Source organism: Zingiber officinale, chromosome 2A, assembly GCF_018446385.1.
Source record: "Zingiber officinale cultivar Zhangliang chromosome 2A, Zo_v1.1, whole genome shotgun sequence".
Taxonomy (NCBI): domain Eukaryota; kingdom Viridiplantae; phylum Streptophyta; class Magnoliopsida; order Zingiberales; family Zingiberaceae; genus Zingiber; species Zingiber officinale.
The window spans coordinates 35,301,944-35,321,481 of record NC_055988.1 but is presented as its reverse complement, the minus strand read 5'-3'; the positions used below and the strand labels follow the sequence as shown (position 1 = coordinate 35,321,481).

Here is a 19,538-nt window from a genome sequence, read left to right as displayed (position 1 = left end):
TTCTATTATTTTGTACGAAATTTCGACAGAGTTTCTTGTATATACAATTTATGTATTTCGATATAATAACATCAACAATCATATCATATGAAACAAACACATTAAAACCATCATATCATAAGTTCATGACCATTGATCATTAGGTCCCTATAAGATATCTAATTAATTAGAAGATGACAAATTTATTATAATCAGATTAAGAAAAAAAATGTTCACAGATTCATTTTTTTAAAATATTAATAAAAATCAAAGTCTAAAACAACGGCAAGATATATTTGTTAAAAACAAAATATAAGATTAAATATTATAAATTTATTACAGATTTGACGATGATGTTTACAGCTAACATATTTTTGCAGAATCAGATCTCTACATTTGATATCGTGCCATGAATAATATTAGTACAATGCAATAGATGACAAAACAGAGGCACACTTGAGAATCCCTCTTCATGGATGCATTGGTGATAATCAAACAGGTTCTGTAGGTCTCTTCTAGTTGCCTGACACGGCATCATCTTCTACCTGTGAATCAAGTATTTCAAGGATGTCGAAGAATCTAACCACTAATAAAACTCGCATAAGAAAATAAGTGTTGCATCAAGCCCCTGTGTGTCAAACACTCGAGAACTAAGTGCCATAATACTTTATGAAGTTGGTAAGATAAAATATGAATGTTGAATTTGTTTGCATGCATGTTTGCGCATGTGTATGCCATTTACGTGCATGCATGGATGCACATGTGTGTAAACGTACATGCATATGAATCAAGCATGTCAAATTAAGTGTGAATGAATTGAAGTTTTACCTTCATGCATGCAAGAACTTGATTAAACACTCAAGAAGCGAGCACAGTGGACTTGATAGGCTTGAAGAAGGAATGTTGAACTTGCGTGTACATGTGTGTTCTTTAAGCAAGTCAATGGGTAAAGGAAATACCTTCAAGTATCTCAAAGAATGAAAGGGTGGTTTAAACCAGCATGTAGACAGTCAATAGGATAGTAGTAATACTAACTGATAATATATAAACTTGGCAAAATAGAATCATGGTGTTAAATTCTCATGCGTGTGCTTACATGCATGCACGTGCACAAGTGCATGTACAAAGTACCTTCAAGCATGTCAAAGTGCGAAGAAAATACCCACACCTGCTTGTCAAACACTCAAAGGTACAGAAACACAAATGATATTAGATGAACTTGGTAAGACAGAAGCGTGAACATTGAACTCTCTTGTGCATGTGTGAGCAAGAAAGAATCACACTGCTTGTCAAAAACTCAGTAGAAAAACACAGTAATGTAACACAGAAAACAAGGTAGAATTTCCCACACCTGCTTGTTGGACGTTATATGAACTTGGTAGATAGACATTGGTGTGCATGCCCACCAGCATGTGAACGTATGTAATGCCAAAGACTCTCATGCACAAGAGTGTGTCCGACATAATGCGTAGAGCCTCTAACTTTGTCAAACACTAAACGAGGAATGCACAATAACATAAATGATACCATATGAACTTGGTAAGAAACAAGCATTATATTAATGATGAATTCTTGTGTAGGATTGCAAATGAAAGTCTGCATGTCTGTGAGTATGTCTTTCAACTTTCTTGTAGACTTGTAAGAAGTAATTAGCTACTAGAAAAATAGTGATTGTGTTAAACCATACTGGGCTACAATGGTCAGGACATATATTGCATGAAATTCATGCTTCTTTGTAAATGTAAGAACCATGCTATGATGCTATGGAGATGACATGGATAGCATGGCATTTTGCTTGGTTTGCTGCAATGTAAATTGACAATTTAGATCATGCGGAATATGATCTCCAAGATTCAATTTAGTACCTGAACAGAAGCTAGGAAATTCACTACAACTTTAGCCAGCTCTTCCTGATGTTTGGTGTAAAAATGGTTGGCACCTTCAATGATGTGCAGCTTGTGGTTGGGTATCACCTTTGCAAATTCATAGGCATCTTCTACAGGATTGATTTCATCAGCTGAACCATGAACTGTGAAGATCCTAAAATAAACAATGAAGCCACACTTACATGACAAATCTAAACAAATTAAGTTCCATTATATTGCTAAATAAGAATTGTATTGGTGAGCAATGAGGAAATTAAGGCAATTGGACAAACTTTCACTTGAGACTTTTTGGCTTCTTTTGGAATTTAACTATAATTATCTAATATGACATTGTAGTTTGGGTAACATGTGATTGAACCTGATCAACTTTAGTCTAGTCAATAATCTGACTTTAAGATTGTGATTCTTGGACCAGCAATATCAACTAATATCCTTTATCATGCATTGTACTATAAAAAGGGGGTAAAGGTAGTTCGTCTTGAGCAAACATAAAATTTGATTGCCTATGCTAATTTGCTAGATTGAGTTAATCTTACCAGATATTAATAGTTTTTATATGAAAGGTTATAAGTCCGTGTTGTCTTCAATGTCAAACCATACTTGTCCATGGCTGTATCTCTAGAAGTCAATACGTGATAATATAAATTGGCAAACTCTTCATTCAGAAATAAAAGCACTTGGCTGACTAACTAAAGTCTAATATAAGAAAGGTTTTGCTCCTTCAAACTAGACTTGACGACGGTTCGGAACCGACGGTCTGACAGTTCGGAATCGACGGTCCGACAGTTCGGAACCGACGGTCCGACGGTTTGACGGTTCAAAACCGTCCTAACAACCCTTAATTTTAACTGTCCAAGACAATTACGGTTGACGGTTCGAAACCGTCGGTTCGCTACAGTTCAAGATTATTATATTAAAAATTTTAAATTTTAAAATTTATTAAAAAAAAAAGGCTTATACTTATTTAAGTTGTCTACGTATCCCCTTAAAATATAGGGGAATCAAAACCCACGTAGTTCTTTTACATTTTTACTCTTTTACATTACGAAGTGGCGTTGTTACTCACTTTCATTTCCTGTTCCCGTTGTATTTGTTCCTTCGGTATTAAAATCTTCAACTTCATCATCTAAAAGTTACATTCCTTGAATTCTTTTCTCGACTCTAGTCCAATTCTCGAGTAATGTTTGAGCTTCCATGAGTTGGGAGACAAAGTAGATCACCTTTTCTCTAATATGTTGCCATCGGCACTGAACGTCTGCTCCACAGCAACAATTGACATTGGACAAGCTAAAATTTCTTTGGTGATCACGGAGAGAATGGGAAAGCTTTAATTTGAACCTTTTGTGACCACCACTTTACGATATCGAAATTTTTGTTATCTGTTTTAATAAAATCAAAAGAAGTCATAAATTAATTCTCAAGTTCCTGTGTAGAACTTGAGGATTTTTATAGACATTTTATCCATTCTTTTAATAAAAGTTATGATTTTGTAAGTTTTAAATTACTACTAGAAGTTTGTTGTGTTTCAGAAATATTAGGTTGTATTCCATATTTTACATAATATTAATTATAAATATCATATAAATAAATTATAATATTAATATTAACTTGGATCAGGAAAAGAAGAATCTTTAATTAAAATTAAAGTGTCATAATATAAAATTAACATTTCTTGTAAAACTTCTAATTTAAATCTAGGACCTAAAGTAAATACAATTAAATAAATTTCAATAATAACATAAAAATATTTTTTCCATTTAGTTTTTATAGCTATTATACAAGAAGATAAAGATTCGTTATTAATATGTTCATTTAAAACTAATACTATACTAGAAAAATTTTCTAAAATTAAATGAGCAATTGGATAATAAAGACTAGAAAGTTGTTCGGTTGCATCGTTAAATACTTTTAAAATTTCACAAATATTACTATAAATATTCCATTGTTGTGAAAATAGATATATATTAATATTAGTATTTTATGCAAAAAAATAAACATAATAATTGTTTATATTGAAATGATTATTGTAATAATTGATTTGTTGAATTTTAATGTGTTGGTACATCATGTGGAAATATTTTAGGTCTCATTCCATTAGTTTTACAATACCTACCCTATTGTTTTATTATAGATGGATGCCACCATAAATAAGAGATTATAGTTCTAATTGGTTTAATATGATTTTCTAAAATCTTTAATCCATCTTAAACATATAAATTTAAAACATGGCAAACACAACGAATATGAAAAAATAAATAACCAATAACAGGTTGACAAATAAATTTTAGTTTTTCTATACAAGTAGTATTAGAACTAGCATTATCTAATGATATTGAAAATATTTTATGAGTTACATATTCTTCTAAAATTAAATATAATAATTGTGCAATGTTATAAGCAGTATGTGATTCATTAAAAACTCTATAAATAAATAATCTTTTTTTTAGAAGTTCTAAGAGTTATTGATCTAATAGCAAGTCACACCCATATACAAATGTGTTTGCCGATGATCACTCTAAATATCGGAATATAAAGAAACTTTATTATTTAATTTACCATATTCATCAATTAAATTCTTTTGTCCTTATTTACTAATTTTTTAATTGTATGAGAAAGTATAGTCCTAGGAACACGTTTACCACATGGATTAAGAGATTCTTTAAAATAATCTTCAAGTGTACATAAAGATTCAAAACTAAAAGAAAGATATTCTACGGAAATAAATTTAACTAATGATTTTCTTAATTTATTATAAGAATATAAAAATAAATCTAAATCAGTACTACCGCTAGTTGAAGAAAATCTAGATAATTGTGTTTGAGAATTGTCAAGTCCATATTCCGTCGGGTACTTCATTCTACGTGTCATTTCAACGACCTATAGCACCCACAGGCTTGGAATTTGTAGGAAGTATTGCAGTGCTTAAATTTTGCATGCAATTCTCCTGACGGAAGAGTGACCTTCTCAAAATATTTAGTGAAAATAGAAGATTTTAAAGGAATTTCCCAAACATTAATTGCATCGGTACTTCCTTGTGTTTCAGGTGTTGGAAGGTGTTCGGTTTCATCATCGGTGAATTGAATGTTGGGGTCCTCATGTGGATTCACTATTTTCTTTCCCCTCTAAGATCAAGATAATGAACCTCCACGACCTTTCATTGTAGTTGAAAGTTGAAAATGAAAGTGTATAGAAATGGAGACTTGGAGTCAAAAAAGTGTAGAGAATGCAAAATTGAGAATAAAAATAGAGAAGATGTGTGTGAAAATGATGAAATGAACTTATAGAGTTTGGATAATAACAGACACTAATTTATAATCATTGATAAAAAAACAATTAAAATGATCTTAACCGTTGAAAAAAATATCCAAAAAAATCATTCCCATCCCCTCAACAGCTAGGAATCGCTAGTTAGTTCACTAGGAACTACCGGCTTCCAACGGCTAAAAAAAAGAAAAAAAAAATTGGAATCGACGGGCCGAACCGGCAGTTTGCTGATTTTGAGAGCCTAAAACCGTAACTAGCCCAGCAAGATGCCAAGCTAGTTATGGTTCGGCCTGACAACCCAGGTGATTGGACAACTGGCTTGTTAACCCGGTTATAGGCCCAGGTCGGGTCCAGGCCAGACCCGGCCCGAAGTCAGGGCCTACTTCAAACACTCTAAGCATCTAAGTGTGATGACTAAGGAAAAAACATTCACTCTGAGAGAATTTAGGTGCATGATTTGAGGTCCTCCTAAGAACAGGGTGCAACATGGCTAGTCAAACAAAAAACAAATTGCCAGAAAAGAAATGATGGCATAGAAGCATATATACTTTGAGTTCAACATTTGGAACCTATAGTACACATCAAGTTAACGTAGGGTTTGGTCTATAGTTTAAAAGCATGGTCAAATTAAGTTCACAATTCATGAAGTGCTAAACACCACAACAAAAAACACTGGTGGTGCATTTGTTAGTGCATCTGAAATGTTGGCTAAACTCTTGCAAGAATGAAGTCCATTTACCGAGGCTAAAGAAAAAAATGTGAACTTGATAAAATGTGCTTGATTACTTTAAGTGTGGAGCAAGAGGAAGTAGCAACCTGCACTTCTTATCAATTGAGAGGCATGCTGCATGCATATCAAAATTTAGTATGTCCATTAGACTTTGTTCAGTTACTCTGAATGCAAATTTACCTACAATATATTCAAATTGAAGTCAGTGTTAACAGCAAAACCAAGTAGAAAAAAAAAAACAGAGTTGAAGAAGAAAAACCTACCAAGTGTATGCTAGAAAGTTTATGAATATGTCATCATCTTTTATTAAGTGGTCCCTAGCATGTTACCTTAAAAGCAAACAATCATCTTCAAAAGTAACATGCTCACATTGAGATAGGAGATAAAGAGGATCATGTGTTCTCCTTTTAGCATATGGGATTGATTTTTTGGGTAGCAAATATCATTATCCTTTTAACTTTACACCAAACAAAAAATTCCTATAGTCGTTACCCTGGATCAGTAAGACAAACATGGGCTTCAATATACCATTAAATGACTGAAGTCCTACAACAACATATTTCAAATTATTATCAATTTCCACCGAGATTTGCATTATTCCTGAACTTACACATAAATATAAGATGAGCTGACTTTCTATTAGTATTCTCAAGGATGAGAAGTGGGAAGAGATAAAACCAGAACTTAGCTACATTCCAAAATTTGGGATGTCGTAAATGACCAAATTTAAACAATAATCATAAACAAGAATTAAATGACAAATTAAGAATGTGCTTACTCTTAAAAGTAATAATCAGTAACCTAACCAAAACTTTTATAGACCGTCTTCAGCTTACCATTTTTGTCCATAACATCAATGAAACCATCAATTTTAATTCTTTGAAGATAATCTTGGCCCAAGACATTTTCAATTCCTCTTTTAAAGTCAAAGCAGCCAGAAATATTTATGACTGTATGAGCATCTGCATACTTAGATGCATACAAGACCACCACAGATCCCCCTGTAAGAACCAATTCCACTTAGAGTCACACATAAACGTGTAAGGCATAACTGTTCTACATAAAACTATATATAAATTGATGCAAGAGTCGACTTCAGATTCTTCAGTAAAAAAGTTGAACAAGTAAATATCATTATGGATACTAGGAAGACAACATTGTGTCAATAAAATTCAACACGAAAGACATATATTAAAGCTTGACAATAGGTGAAAAACTAAAATAGACTTAATAGTCACATGTGCAACGAGCGTCTACCTTTACTATGACCAACAACAGCACTTGTTTCATAATCTTTCTCAGAAAAGTAGAGGAGTACAGAATGTAAATCATCAACTTCTTTCCATAAGTCGTCATACTCAGAGGTACCATCACTCTCACTGGAAATATAAATAACATCATCAGTATATGACCAAATCAATGTAAAATGGTTGCATGAATGTCATGAAAAGACACATGAGAATCTAGAGTAAGAAAGAAGTTTAGCATGGATCATAGTTGCCATCGAAAAAATTTTCCAGGATTGACAAGAAACGTGAAATCTTATAGTGGTTCATCTAGTTTTTTTGGAGCATAAGTAGAAGACTAAAGTATAACTTGTTGGTGCAATCGAATTCTAAGATTTTAATATCCGACAAATATGTTTAATGGAGTTTGATCAAAGGAAGTCCTAGTCGTGGCTAGGCAAAAGTGAGAAGTCCTAACTACGATTAGGTAAGGAAAGTCCTAGTTGCGGCTAGGTAAGGCAAATCTCGACAGATTGTGGAAGCCGGGTACAAGGATTCGATAGGTCTGGAGGACTTGATATCGAATCCCTAGTGGGCCGATCCGATGCTGAGTCCTGATGAGTGAAGTCAGATGGAGAAAACCCTAGAGAGAGGTAACACTAGATTCTAGTAAGTGAAGCAAGATGGAGAAAATCCTATGGGAAGGTAACCTTAGATAACGAGAAGTCTTAGAGGAGTGAACTCCAAGAAAAGTTGATCAGATGATTTTCGGTCGACCGCATGCAATCCACCGGACTAGCGGATATTGGTAAATCTAAGATTAGTTTCATCATAGTGTTTTGTATTACTATTATTGCTACTAGCTAATGTAGTATTGCAGGAAAAGTCTTAATGAATCAGGGATCAGAAATTGAGCAGAGAAAATCCAAACAGGTCTGGAGGACCCATGTTTGGCAGGTAGGTTGAGGTAAACAACTGGAGTGGAGCAACGGTGAGGTCATGTTTGGGAAGGAATAACCTTAGGTTGCTGATCCAACTGAAAAAATCGAGAAGATTTCCAAGTTGAGATCAAGACAGTTTTATTGTCAATTACTACTCATGCACATTATACTCATGCATCATATATTATCACTGTGCTAACTTTGTTTTGTAAGAGTATTTGTTTTAACTCTATTTTGCAAGAACTGAAGTTATCGGTCGACTGAACACCATGATAGGTCGACCGAACCAGGGTGTACAAACTAGAATCATTTCGAAGCAAAGTTTAATAAAGTAACTGATCAATCTACCGAACCAGCAAATTGGTCGACCGAACAAAGGGGAGTTGGCAAAGATCATATCGAGCCGAAGCAAACATGGAAGCCAAGTCGATTGGTCAATTGAACCCAGGGATCAGTTGACCGAACAATAAATACAGTTAATGGAGAATTAATGGCTAATCTCGACAAATAGGAAAACTGCAAAGATCAGTCGACTAATCAAGGGGATTAGTTGACCGAACAAAAACGCACTGTTTGGGAGGAGGTGAGAGAAGGGGAGGGAAGGGTAAAGAAGGGGAAGGGAAACTTGAAACCCTGTTTGAGAGGAAGTGATGTACGGAAAGGAAAGGTAAGGAAGGGTAAGCTTTAACCTTCTTTACCCATGAAACGAAAGAATTTCTTACACCCCAATTGGGGTGTAAGGAAGGGTAAGGGGAATTAAAAAAAATTTATGTTCCAATTTTATCCCTATTTTATTATATTAATTCCAAAAATTATTATTTTAGATATTCTTTGTGTCGTGACGAAAAACACTCACACCGCTAGACTCCCACCACCCGACGCTCGCACTCCGTCAATGTCGACACTGACTTTGACGCCGACTTCGATGCCGACTTCGATGTCGACTTCGATGTCAACTTCGATGCCGACGCCAATGCCGACGGTGACTTTAACGTTGACACTGACTTCGACGCCGACGCCGACTTTAACAAATGAGCTACAAATGTTTAAATGGCAAAGTCTTAACAAATAAATGTATGTAAGATGCACTAGGTTCTTGAACGCGTAAGTTTTTTAACAAAAGTGAGGGTAATTTTGTAACTTTATATATTTAACCTTCATTACCTTCACTTTCCTCCCAAACACAATAACACATGTTACGTTAATTAACCTCCCTCCCTCCCAAACAAGAAAAATATAAATACTTTACTTCCCCTCCCTTCCTCTCCCTTCCCCTTCCGTTAATGAACCTTCGCTCACCCCATCCAAACAGAGGGTAAATAATCATAAATGCGTGAAGATCAGATCTCGATGAATAAGGAAAGCAAGGGGTTCAAGGGGTTCAGTCGACTAATAGAAAGATCAGTCAACCAAACGGTTTATTGGTCGATCAAACAAGACTTATATAAGGGGTGCTCAAGGTCCAAGCCGAAGTAACTTTTCAATATGTTCTGAATCAGTTCTCTATTCTTGCTCCTCCTATTATGCGCATCATCTTCACGAGTAAGCTGCTACGTTGAGAAGTGCTGATGAGCTTCGCTTCTTACTCTTTGTCAGTATAATTTTAATTAGCTTACATCTTTTTAATTTAAAGAACATAGTTATGTGTTACTATCTTCTAGTTTCATTTGTACGAATTGCTTCTTTCCAAATGTTTCGGAAAGAAGAGTTATAGTGGATTATCCATCGGTGCGATCAAGGATCACGAGTCTTAGAGTAGGAGTCAACATAGGCTCCGAATCAAGTAATTGAACAAGTCTTATTATTTTTGCTGCACTCTTATTATTTTTATGACACAAAAGAAAAAAAGTTAACAAGAGATATTCACCCCCTCCCCCCTCTATCACTTTTTGATCCATCATAACTACTGAGAAGAGAATTAATAATTAATTAAATGTATATATCAGGTATTGAAATGAATAGACAAAATAGAAAATGATCAACTATAGTTTTTATCCTAGGAAAAGGATGATTATAAAATAAATAGAAAGCACCACTTTAAATTTATGATAGAATCAGGCACCCAACATCTTGACTTGTATCAGATATTCTTACAATTAGTCAAACCTCAAAAGTGAATGAGATATAGGATAAAACTCTACATATTGTTGATATGTTTAGCGAAGGTTTGGCAAAGGCCTAAGTTAGGTGATATTATTGTTGCTAATGTTGTGTGTCTAAGTGTGCACATGCAAGTTACTAGACATCGACATTACAAGTGCATAGATGAATGAAGACCAAATGGTCAAGGTTGGCCATACATTTGGAAAAGGAGATGCCTATATAGTGTTGGCAAATAAGGAAATCCAACAGGCCCAAAAGCAAGGCCTCCAAGTAGATGTAAGTTCTGATAGATTAAGGACAATTGGAAACTCAACATGTCGAAGATGACCAAATACCATATCTAGTAGATGAGAAGTTCTGATAGGTTAAACAATTAGATACTTGCAAATGAGAATTCTCGGTAGGTCACGGAAGCCCGAACAATAGATGAGAAGTCTCGATAGTTTAAGAACAATTGAACAGCTAGCAAATGAGAAGTTTGACAGGTCAACGACTTATATTCTTGCACACGAGAAGTCCAGAGGTAAAATCTCTTAGCATGTGAGTTGTAAGAGACTAAGAGTGACCTTTATTTAGTCATAGTGAAGAACTTTTACTTAGGTAAAGTCGTGAACAATGAATAGGTATTAGAGGTTGATGTGATGACTTAGTCGACTAATATGGTTAGTCGACTAGGAAGTCTAAAAGTAACTCATAATATTTCTTTTTTATCTTGAGCCGAGTTGAATGGATGAAAATGCCATTGATTAATGCCCAATTAGTCAACTAGATAGTTGACCATAGATGCATTTCTTGTGTCTACAATAGGCGACTACTCAAGATCAAAGAGTCTTCCACCATTGCTTTTAATGAATCTACTCGAATGTATCTCAAATACTCCCTTTGGGCAAGGACATAATGGAGGAAACAAGCAAGATAGGGAAAATAAATCCACTCATAGAAGGCACATCTCAAAAGGAGTAAAGGGCAAGTCAAAAAGTGAACCAAGCAAGAGGACAAGGGAGATAATCTAGAGAGATGACATAACAAAATAGGACTCACAAGACAAGTGCATTTCATCCAATTGAGCAAGTGGTGGGAGATACCTCCTACAGGATAAGAACTCGTTCTTTCATAAACATAAACTCTAGACTAGCAACAATCTCCCAAATTAAGCCAAAGAAAATAGATAAAGCATTACTTTGAGTCAGATTCAGTTGTAGCAACGTAAAAGTAATTATCTTAATTTAAGGGTAGTGTATAAGAGCTAATTGCAAGACTCGAAGATTGCTTATTTATTGACAGTTGTTGAGTTTCTAAGAATAAAATGGATAACAATGGATCCATAGATCAAACCAAGGGTAGACTAATGGCCCAAAGTTTCAACCAAGTAAAAGCATTTGATTACCACTAAGACTTATGTGTTGGTGCGGGGTCCACAACATTTAACCTAGAGTTGTGATGTATGACTAAGGTTAAAATTAGGTTAGTTGTGATCTGACCAATTGTGTCAAGTGTGCAAGTGCAGATTCCTTAACACGTGTTAAAGTCTTGACTGAGAATCAAACATGAGCTATGTCTTCTTTGAGACCAAGCAACAAATTCCTAGCCGGAGGCTAGGTGAGTCAAGTCCAAGTGATTAAAGATTGGTAGACACATTCCTAGCCAGAACCTAGGTGAATCAAGTCCAAGTGATTAAGGCTTGACAGACAAAGTCCTAGTTGGGTGCTAAGTGAAATAAGTTCAGGTGGAGTTAGCTAGTAGCTAAAAGCTTGGTAAACAAGTTCAAGCATGTGGAATCAGCTGAGAAATGATTGCTTAGCACAAGTCCAAGTGTGTGAAATCAGCTGAGAGCTAATAGCTTGGCAACCCAAACTAGATGGGTCAAAATCTAGTCAAGTGAGTGCGAGTAACTTTAAATTCTATATCCTACTCAATATGTGCAACCATTGCATGGAAGTATGTTCGACAGTTCTAAGCAATCAAATGGAGTCCGAGGGCGACTGGCTGGTAATAACTCTCAACTAAAGGATTTCAGAGGGTCCCAACTGGTCCAGGCGACTGTATAATACGAGTGATCGGAGGGTGTCCAGTTGACGAGAGAGCTTTGTTAACATTATCTTATGGATAAATGTTGTAGCCACATCAGCACTGATACAAGCGATCGAGAAGGCTCTAAGCGACAAAAGGAGTACTATAAAAGGAGCTTTGAGGCAAAGTTTGGAAATCTCTCAATCATTCATTCACACATTCTCTTGTTCTCATGCTCGTGCTCTTGTGCTCTCTCACCTTCAGAGTTGTGACACGCTACGACTTGTGCTTCATTTCTGATCAATAGCACCTAAAGTACATTCTCATTTCTGTTGTATTGCCTCATTTTATGATTGTGCTTAATTTTTATATTCTTTTTCCGTAAGGTTTCTCCACGTAAGAGAAATTTAAAAATAAGAATCATATTATTATTATTATTGTTGCATGTGTCTTTCTAGTTTGATTGATTAACTGCTTGTATGCTTAAACTATTAGTTAAATCTATTGCATGCTTATATTGCCTTGTCTTACTTGATTGAATAAGTCTAACTAATTTTTATTTTCTGTTGTGTTACTCTACCTGATCTAATTGGTTTTTACTATCTACTCATTTTAGAATTTGTAACGCTATTCAACCCCTCCCCCCCCGGCTCTAGCATCGAGTTCGATCCTACAATTTGGTATCATAGCGGGTTGAGATAATAGTACGCTAGGAAAGTCTGGTTGGGTGCATGTCTAGGCTGGGTAAATAGTACCCTATCTGATGCATCTACATCTAGTCAAGTAGAACTAGAAGAAGCTAACTCACCTCACTCTAAATCAGTTAGACCAAGACATTGTATTAAAGTTGATTTAGCTCTAGATTCTTAAGCTAGCTTTGTCTGAGTAAGTGGTCATTGTTCTGATATTCAAGAAGACCTATGTGTCTCACCATGACCTGGAAGCTAACTTTGGAAACTCTTGCTCGATTAGCCCAAAGCAAAACCTAAATCCAACATAGGGCGAACTTTGTGCTTTGAGTCAAGAACAAACAAACCAAATCAAACTCATATACTATCCTCAACCTTAATACAACTTGAAAAAAAATTCTTTGAGAAATGTTTTTGCAAGAAGAATTCAACACAACCTGTGCTCCTCTCTTCAATGACGACAATTTTTCTTATTGGAAGGGGAGAATGAAATAATGAACGACATTGAAAATTATCTTGTAATCAAAATAGGCTTTGAGTTGCCCACATATTCAGATGACACCCTAGTTCTTTTTGAAAATTGGTTAAGCGACAATAAAAGAAAGGCTCAAGTCAATAATAGAGTCATAACTACATTGCAATTGCAGGCTAACACAAGAATAGACCAAAGTTGACCAATTCAACTATGCTAAGCAACTCTGGAAAAAACTAATTGAACTACATGAAGACTCACGAACTTCTAAAAATGATATTATTAAGCCAGCTTCAAAATATTCAAATGAAAGAAGGCGAAATTCATAGTCGCTTTAAAGAAATACTAAACATTATTCACGCAATTGGTGAACAAGCCGACAATCGCAACTTGATCAGGTATGCATTTAAGGCATTTTCAAGGGTCATCTTGTGGGCATCAATGGTTGATGCATACAAAGTATCCAACGATCTATCTTCTATTAAATTAGATGAATTTTTTTTGTGATTTTAAACTTCATGAACAAACTAATCTTGATCAAAAAGAGAAGGATATAGTTTTAATTGCATGAAAATCTAAGCCAAAATCCAAACCAAAAGAAGAGATTGAATTAAAATCCAAGTCTGAATCAACATTTGACGAAGACAATCGCTCTTCAGAAGTCGCACACTTAGTTAAAAGGATGATCCAACAAAAAAAGTTCACTCGAAGATTCGTGAAAAAGGAAACTTCCAAGAAGGATCTAGTGAACGTTCAATGCTTTGAATACAAAAAGAAAGGGCACCTCAAAACCAATTGCCCTTTACTAGAAGAAAATGAGGGAAAACTTGAAAAGAAGAAGAAGAAAGCCCTAAAAGCAACTTGGGACAAATCATAATCTGAATAAGACTCACACCAACTTACTTTCACTAACGACAATCAAAGAAGATTTAAATTTAGAGTCTAAGTCAGAATACAGCTCAGAATTATACTCAAGTTAGGTCAGCGACTCAAACGAGTCAACTGATAACAAATCCAATTAGTGAAAAGTTATATGTTACTATTGCTTATTTGACTAAGACTAAATACAAGTCTAAAGTTAAGACTTTGCTTAAGGAGGTCAAAAACATTAAGGAAAGGACTAACTTAGACTCACTAACTTAGGTAAGTCATGTTGGAACCTCAACACAGGTGTCAAATCTTGAGGAAGTGAATTCTAATTTGAGAACCCAAGTAGTTAAAATCCATCTTGAGCAAGTTCACATTTGGATCTAAATATTTAAATATGATGATTGGGACTAAACTAGTTGTTTATAACAAAACTGGACTTGGGTTTAGTTCAAATTAAAATTATGTTTCTTACCTTACCTTAGTCAAAAGAGATGCTAGAAATAAGATTGTTTGAGTTCCTAAATCATACTTAATCAATCAAAATAACTGCTATTGGGTACCCAAATAATATATTTATGTGGTTAATGCTAATATTTGCTATGCTAACCCAATTGCTAAAATGAAATCTGTTAGAGCTCCAACTTAAGGGGAGCTATCTCTTTTAGACTAGGTTGATTCTAACTAAAGCATGTTTATTATTTTCAAATATGCCTTCAAAATTATAATATTTTATCTTCATAAGTATCTTGTTTTATTCAATTCATGCATAAATGGATTTAGACTAGGTCCTCTTGTAGACAGCATGTACCTATAGATTTGGGCAGTCAACAAGAAAATAACTTGCTTGTGTTTGAAAAATATAGAAAGGTGTGAGATTTTTAGAATTACAGCCTTTAATTCTATATGCTTATATTAGTGCATCAATACAAAATGGAGACTAAAAACTTTTCAAATTGATCGAGTTAAGCAATTTCCATATGTTAACAACTTAGTTTTTCATAAGATTAAGCTAGAAACTCTTGCTTAACTTGACTAACCGATTGTCAGCTTTTATCTTATAGATAGACAAGCTTGAAATCAAGTTGGACATTTCAAAAATGGTTTAAAAAATGTATTTGGATAAAAGCTTAGATATTCTCATAAAATGTCTTTCATCTCTTTTTAAGTTTCTTGTTAACTTGCTTTTGAAAATTTGACTTATGAACCTAAGGCAAGATTTAAGAACTTACGTAGAAAGTTAATAATCAAAAAGTCAACATCGTTGTTGGACGTCCGGACAGGGTTACAGGCGACCGATAACGAACCAGCCTACATTCAAATCTTGTTGACTAGGTTAGGTGAAAAATCCATACACGGTTGACCTTATCCCTACACAATCACTCGTATTCGAAAAGTCGAATTAATTACAGCGATAAAAATTAGGTATATAGTCGCCCGTAAAAATTAGGCATTCAACCGACTTCATTTTCGAGCCTTCTTCGAGCCCGTTCTTTACCCTCTTCGCAAGCTCGAGTTTCCCGACTTATTCACCATCCTGAGGTATATGTTTTGACTAATCTATTCCTTTCATTTAAGCATAATATTCCTTGCTTTCTTAGTGTGCTTAAATATTTTATTTAAATGTTTAAACCTAAACGTAGAGCGATCGAGGCTAGTACCTCTCAGCGTCCTTCGACTGACCACAGTTTTCCATTTGAGGACCATAGGATTAGACACAATCAGTATACCTACTTACCCATGCACACTAGATATTTATGTAGAATATTCTTTACTGACCACTGCGCTGATGTTATAGAGATTGTAGCCTATTAAGGTCTCTCCAGGCTTGTTTAAGTAGTAAACCTGCCTTTTACCAACTAAAAGCAACTCATAAATAAAAAAAATTATTTTGAGCCAAGTTGAATGGATGATAGTTCAATCAATTGATGCCCGATTAGTCGACTATGTAGTCAACTACAAATGAATTTCAAGTGTCTACAATAGGTGACCACTCAAGATCAAAGATGTTGGCGATCTAGTGTGGCCGGCTAGAAGGGCGGTTAGATAGACGGCGCCCCCAATAATTCACTTCCTATGTATTTGTTAGTTGCGTAGTGGAAATCTAATACTAAATACAAATACGAAAGTGAAACTAAAGATAAGGAAAGAAATGCAAACCACTAACACGACGATTTATATGGTTTGGAGATAATTTGCTCTTACTCCACGGCTATCCGTAAGGTGGGTGATCCCTCAATCCGTCGGTGGATTAATCCCCGGAAACTCCGGCTAGCTCACGTAGCTCCTTGTAGGTGGAGAAACCTCACAACAACTCTCACAAGAACACTTGAGACGCTAGGGCACAGGTAGACTACTAATAGGGGTTAACCACCTCTATTTCATCAACCTTAATCAAGCTTCCAAGCCTTGGTTATATAGGCCACGGGAATCGATTGGTGAAAGTGTCAGTCGACTACCCTCTGTAGAGATTCGACTGTTACAACCCAACGGCTCGATACCAGTCGACTGATAAAAGTACCAGTCGACTGCTCCATACTGGCCGAACGAACAGAAGCATTATGTTCGCTCCCAGTCAACTGCTCAGTCGACTATACCAGTCGACTGCCATTTACATCAATCGACTAGTACCCCGAGTACAGTCTCTCAGCACTCGAGCCCTCACCCTTACGACTCACTTGACTTTTCGTTGCAGTCTTAACCTCTTGCCTTCAAGCCTACTTCCTTTGGCTCTCGTCCCTCGGATGCACCCAAGCCCGCGGCTCATCCCAATGTCATCCTTCACGTATACCTCGAAGTCACTTCCTTCGACCCTTGTCCTTGCTGCATTGTCCACGGTCCCTCGGATGCTCCATCCTTAACCGGACCCGAAGCCATCAACCTGAGTCATATGTGTATCCTACAAACCTGCACAACTTAAATACACATATCAAATACAAGGGTTAACCTAACTTAAACCCTTTATCCAAACAACAAACACATGGTCGCACGAACCATTGGGATTGCTCTAACAATCTCCCCCTTTTTGATGTTTAGCAATACGTTTAAATTAGAGAAAACATAATAGCAAAACAATATGCTAATTCAGCTAGGAATTTCATGCAAAGGCATTTACGATTTTCCCAACTAAACATTACTTCTCCCCCTTTGCCTAATATCAAAAAGCTCCAACAATATCCCAATTGTTGAAACTTGATCACCAAAACTGACCCTAAACTCGTGTATTTATCCCCATGGATCTCATACATCTAAACGAGTTGACCTGGTCACTAACCAAGTGCTGAAAACAATTTCAGACTAGTATCAATAGACTGCCACAAGTATTAGTCGACTGCTCCTATCGAATTCAACACACTAAACCATTCTGTGTTCGAAATACACTGTTACCAGTCGATACTGTTTTCAGCCCAAATAGCATTCTGAACCTAACTTCAAAAATGCATAAAAAATTCCACAAGCATCTAAAAATTCCTAAATTTTGTGGAGAGATCTGTTATACCCATGTCTACCTTGGAAAAATATATTCAAAAATATATCTATCACCAATCCCAAGATTCACACAAACCCCAAAACTAGCTAAATGGTTCAATTGAACCATGACCTAAAGTCCTAGTTTTGGCTTCCTCTTTATGTATTTACCCATACTAAACCACAATGCATCCCTAGCATTAGTTTATATGACATCTATACATCCAAAATCAATTATCATGCAATATGACCCCAATGGTATATTTTCTTACATGAAACACACCCTTTGTGTCAATTCCCTAAGGTTGAGACTCAAATCCGTCTTCAAACCTTTTGGCATATTTCATGACCCAATCTAGACTCCCAAGTAAAATCCACTTGAGATCCATTTACCATGGATCTCAAATTGACTCTTAGAGCTCCCCCTAGAGCTCTTAGCCTTAGCCGCCTCCCTAGGTAACTCATTCACAATTGCTAGGCCACATCGGTGCACCTGCGGTGACACTTGACCTACAAATCTAACCTTCTTAACCTTGGACACCTTATCCTTGGTTAATTTCTTCTAACCATTAAATGGCGTTCCCTTGCCATTTATTGACTTCTCCTTGTTATAGTCATATGCAACCTAGCATAAGACTTTCCCTTAGCATTGGAGACATTAGATCGGTATCCCAAACCCGATCTATCATTGTTGGGTCTTTGACCACCCAACACCATACCTAAACCTTTAGACACAACATTGAATTTATCTAGGATTTTCTCTAATTGATCAAGCTTTTCCTTCAAAACTTGATTTTCCCTTTCTAGGTTCCTAACCCTAGAATTGACTTGTCCACATTGGACATTCCTAGACCTACCCTTCTTAGGCATGTGTCTCCCTTTCTTGCTATTGATGCCTAAGTTCTCTATTACCTTCTTCTCCTTAGGTAATGAGAGTTTAAATTGTCTAGGTCTATCATGCATAAATTTCCTAGGATTTTGATCTACATTAACCCTATTCCTATCATGATATTTAAATCTGAAATTTTACATGGGTAAATAATGGAAATTATTTCTAGCATACATGAGAGTATAAGAATTATAATTGCAATTCAAGTTAGGGTATACCTCTCTTACCCTTGAAGTTCCCCTTGACTTTTGCTTCTCTTCTTCTCTTCCCACTTCTTCAAATGTGCAAGCTTCTTAATCTCCCTTTTCTTGGGGCATTTGGTGTGGTAGTGACCCCGCTCACCACACGTGAAGCACACTGTGTGTCATTTCTTCTCCTTCTTCTTCTTGGCACCATCATTCTTACAACCCATATTAGTATCTAAAATAATTTGAGTAGGTTTAGGAGTTACCTCTTTCTTACCCATAGGACATCTACTCTTGTAGTATCCCTTTTCATTGCACTCAAAGTATATTATGTGATCCTTTGACTTCACTTCGGTGGAGGTGCTTGCTATGCTGGCTTCCAAGACTTCCTCTTCAATTGTCTTGGATTCTTCAACCCTTGAGGATGTAGATAATACCTCATCTTCCTTTTCCTCCTCAGATATTGAGCATGACTCAACTTCCGTTTGCTCCTCCTCTACTTGAGCAATTAAACTCATCTCCTTGGGTTCTTCTTCTTCTTGTGTAGGTTTAGGTTCTTCTCATAGAACCATCTTCACCTTCCTCCACAACTCGTGGGTGTTCTCATACTCACCTACACAACTCACAACATCATTAGGCAAAATATCAATTAAAATAGATATTATCTTTGAATTTGCCTTTGACCGTGATCGTTGCTCTTCCATCCAATATCTTGGTCGGAGTCTCTTCTCTTTCTTGTCTTTTGGGACTTCAAACGGCTCCTTGATCACTATCATAGTGTCCCAATCCTTGTCGAAGAAGACCTCCATCTTCATCATCCAAAATGTGA

At 35.8% G+C, this 19,538-nt stretch overlaps 1 protein-coding gene across 3 annotated transcripts in view; it reads right to left on the bottom strand.

Annotated features, from left to right (window-relative positions):
* Positions 1–240: 240 nt before the first annotated feature.
* Positions 241–19,538, bottom strand: part of LOC122041023 (2-hydroxy-6-oxo-6-(2'-aminophenyl)hexa-2,4-dienoic acid hydrolase-like) — a 69,325-nt gene continuing 50,027 nt past the window's right edge. The window contains exons 4-9 of one of the 3 annotated variants that reach the window (XM_042600550.1): positions 7,117–7,238; positions 6,696–6,860; positions 5,916–6,039; positions 1,845–2,019; positions 1,331–1,472; positions 241–524 (exon numbers count right to left, since the gene is read on the bottom strand). In XM_042600550.1, the coding sequence (XP_042456484.1) occupies positions 514–524; positions 1,331–1,472; positions 1,845–2,019; positions 5,916–6,039; positions 6,696–6,860; positions 7,117–7,238 (739 nt within the window). In that variant the 3' untranslated portion in view covers positions 241–513. The remainder of the gene's footprint in view (positions 525–1,330; positions 1,473–1,844; positions 2,020–5,915; positions 6,040–6,695; positions 6,861–7,116; positions 7,239–19,538) is intronic. The other 2 variants (XM_042600551.1, XM_042600552.1) reach the window with 2 other exon arrangements.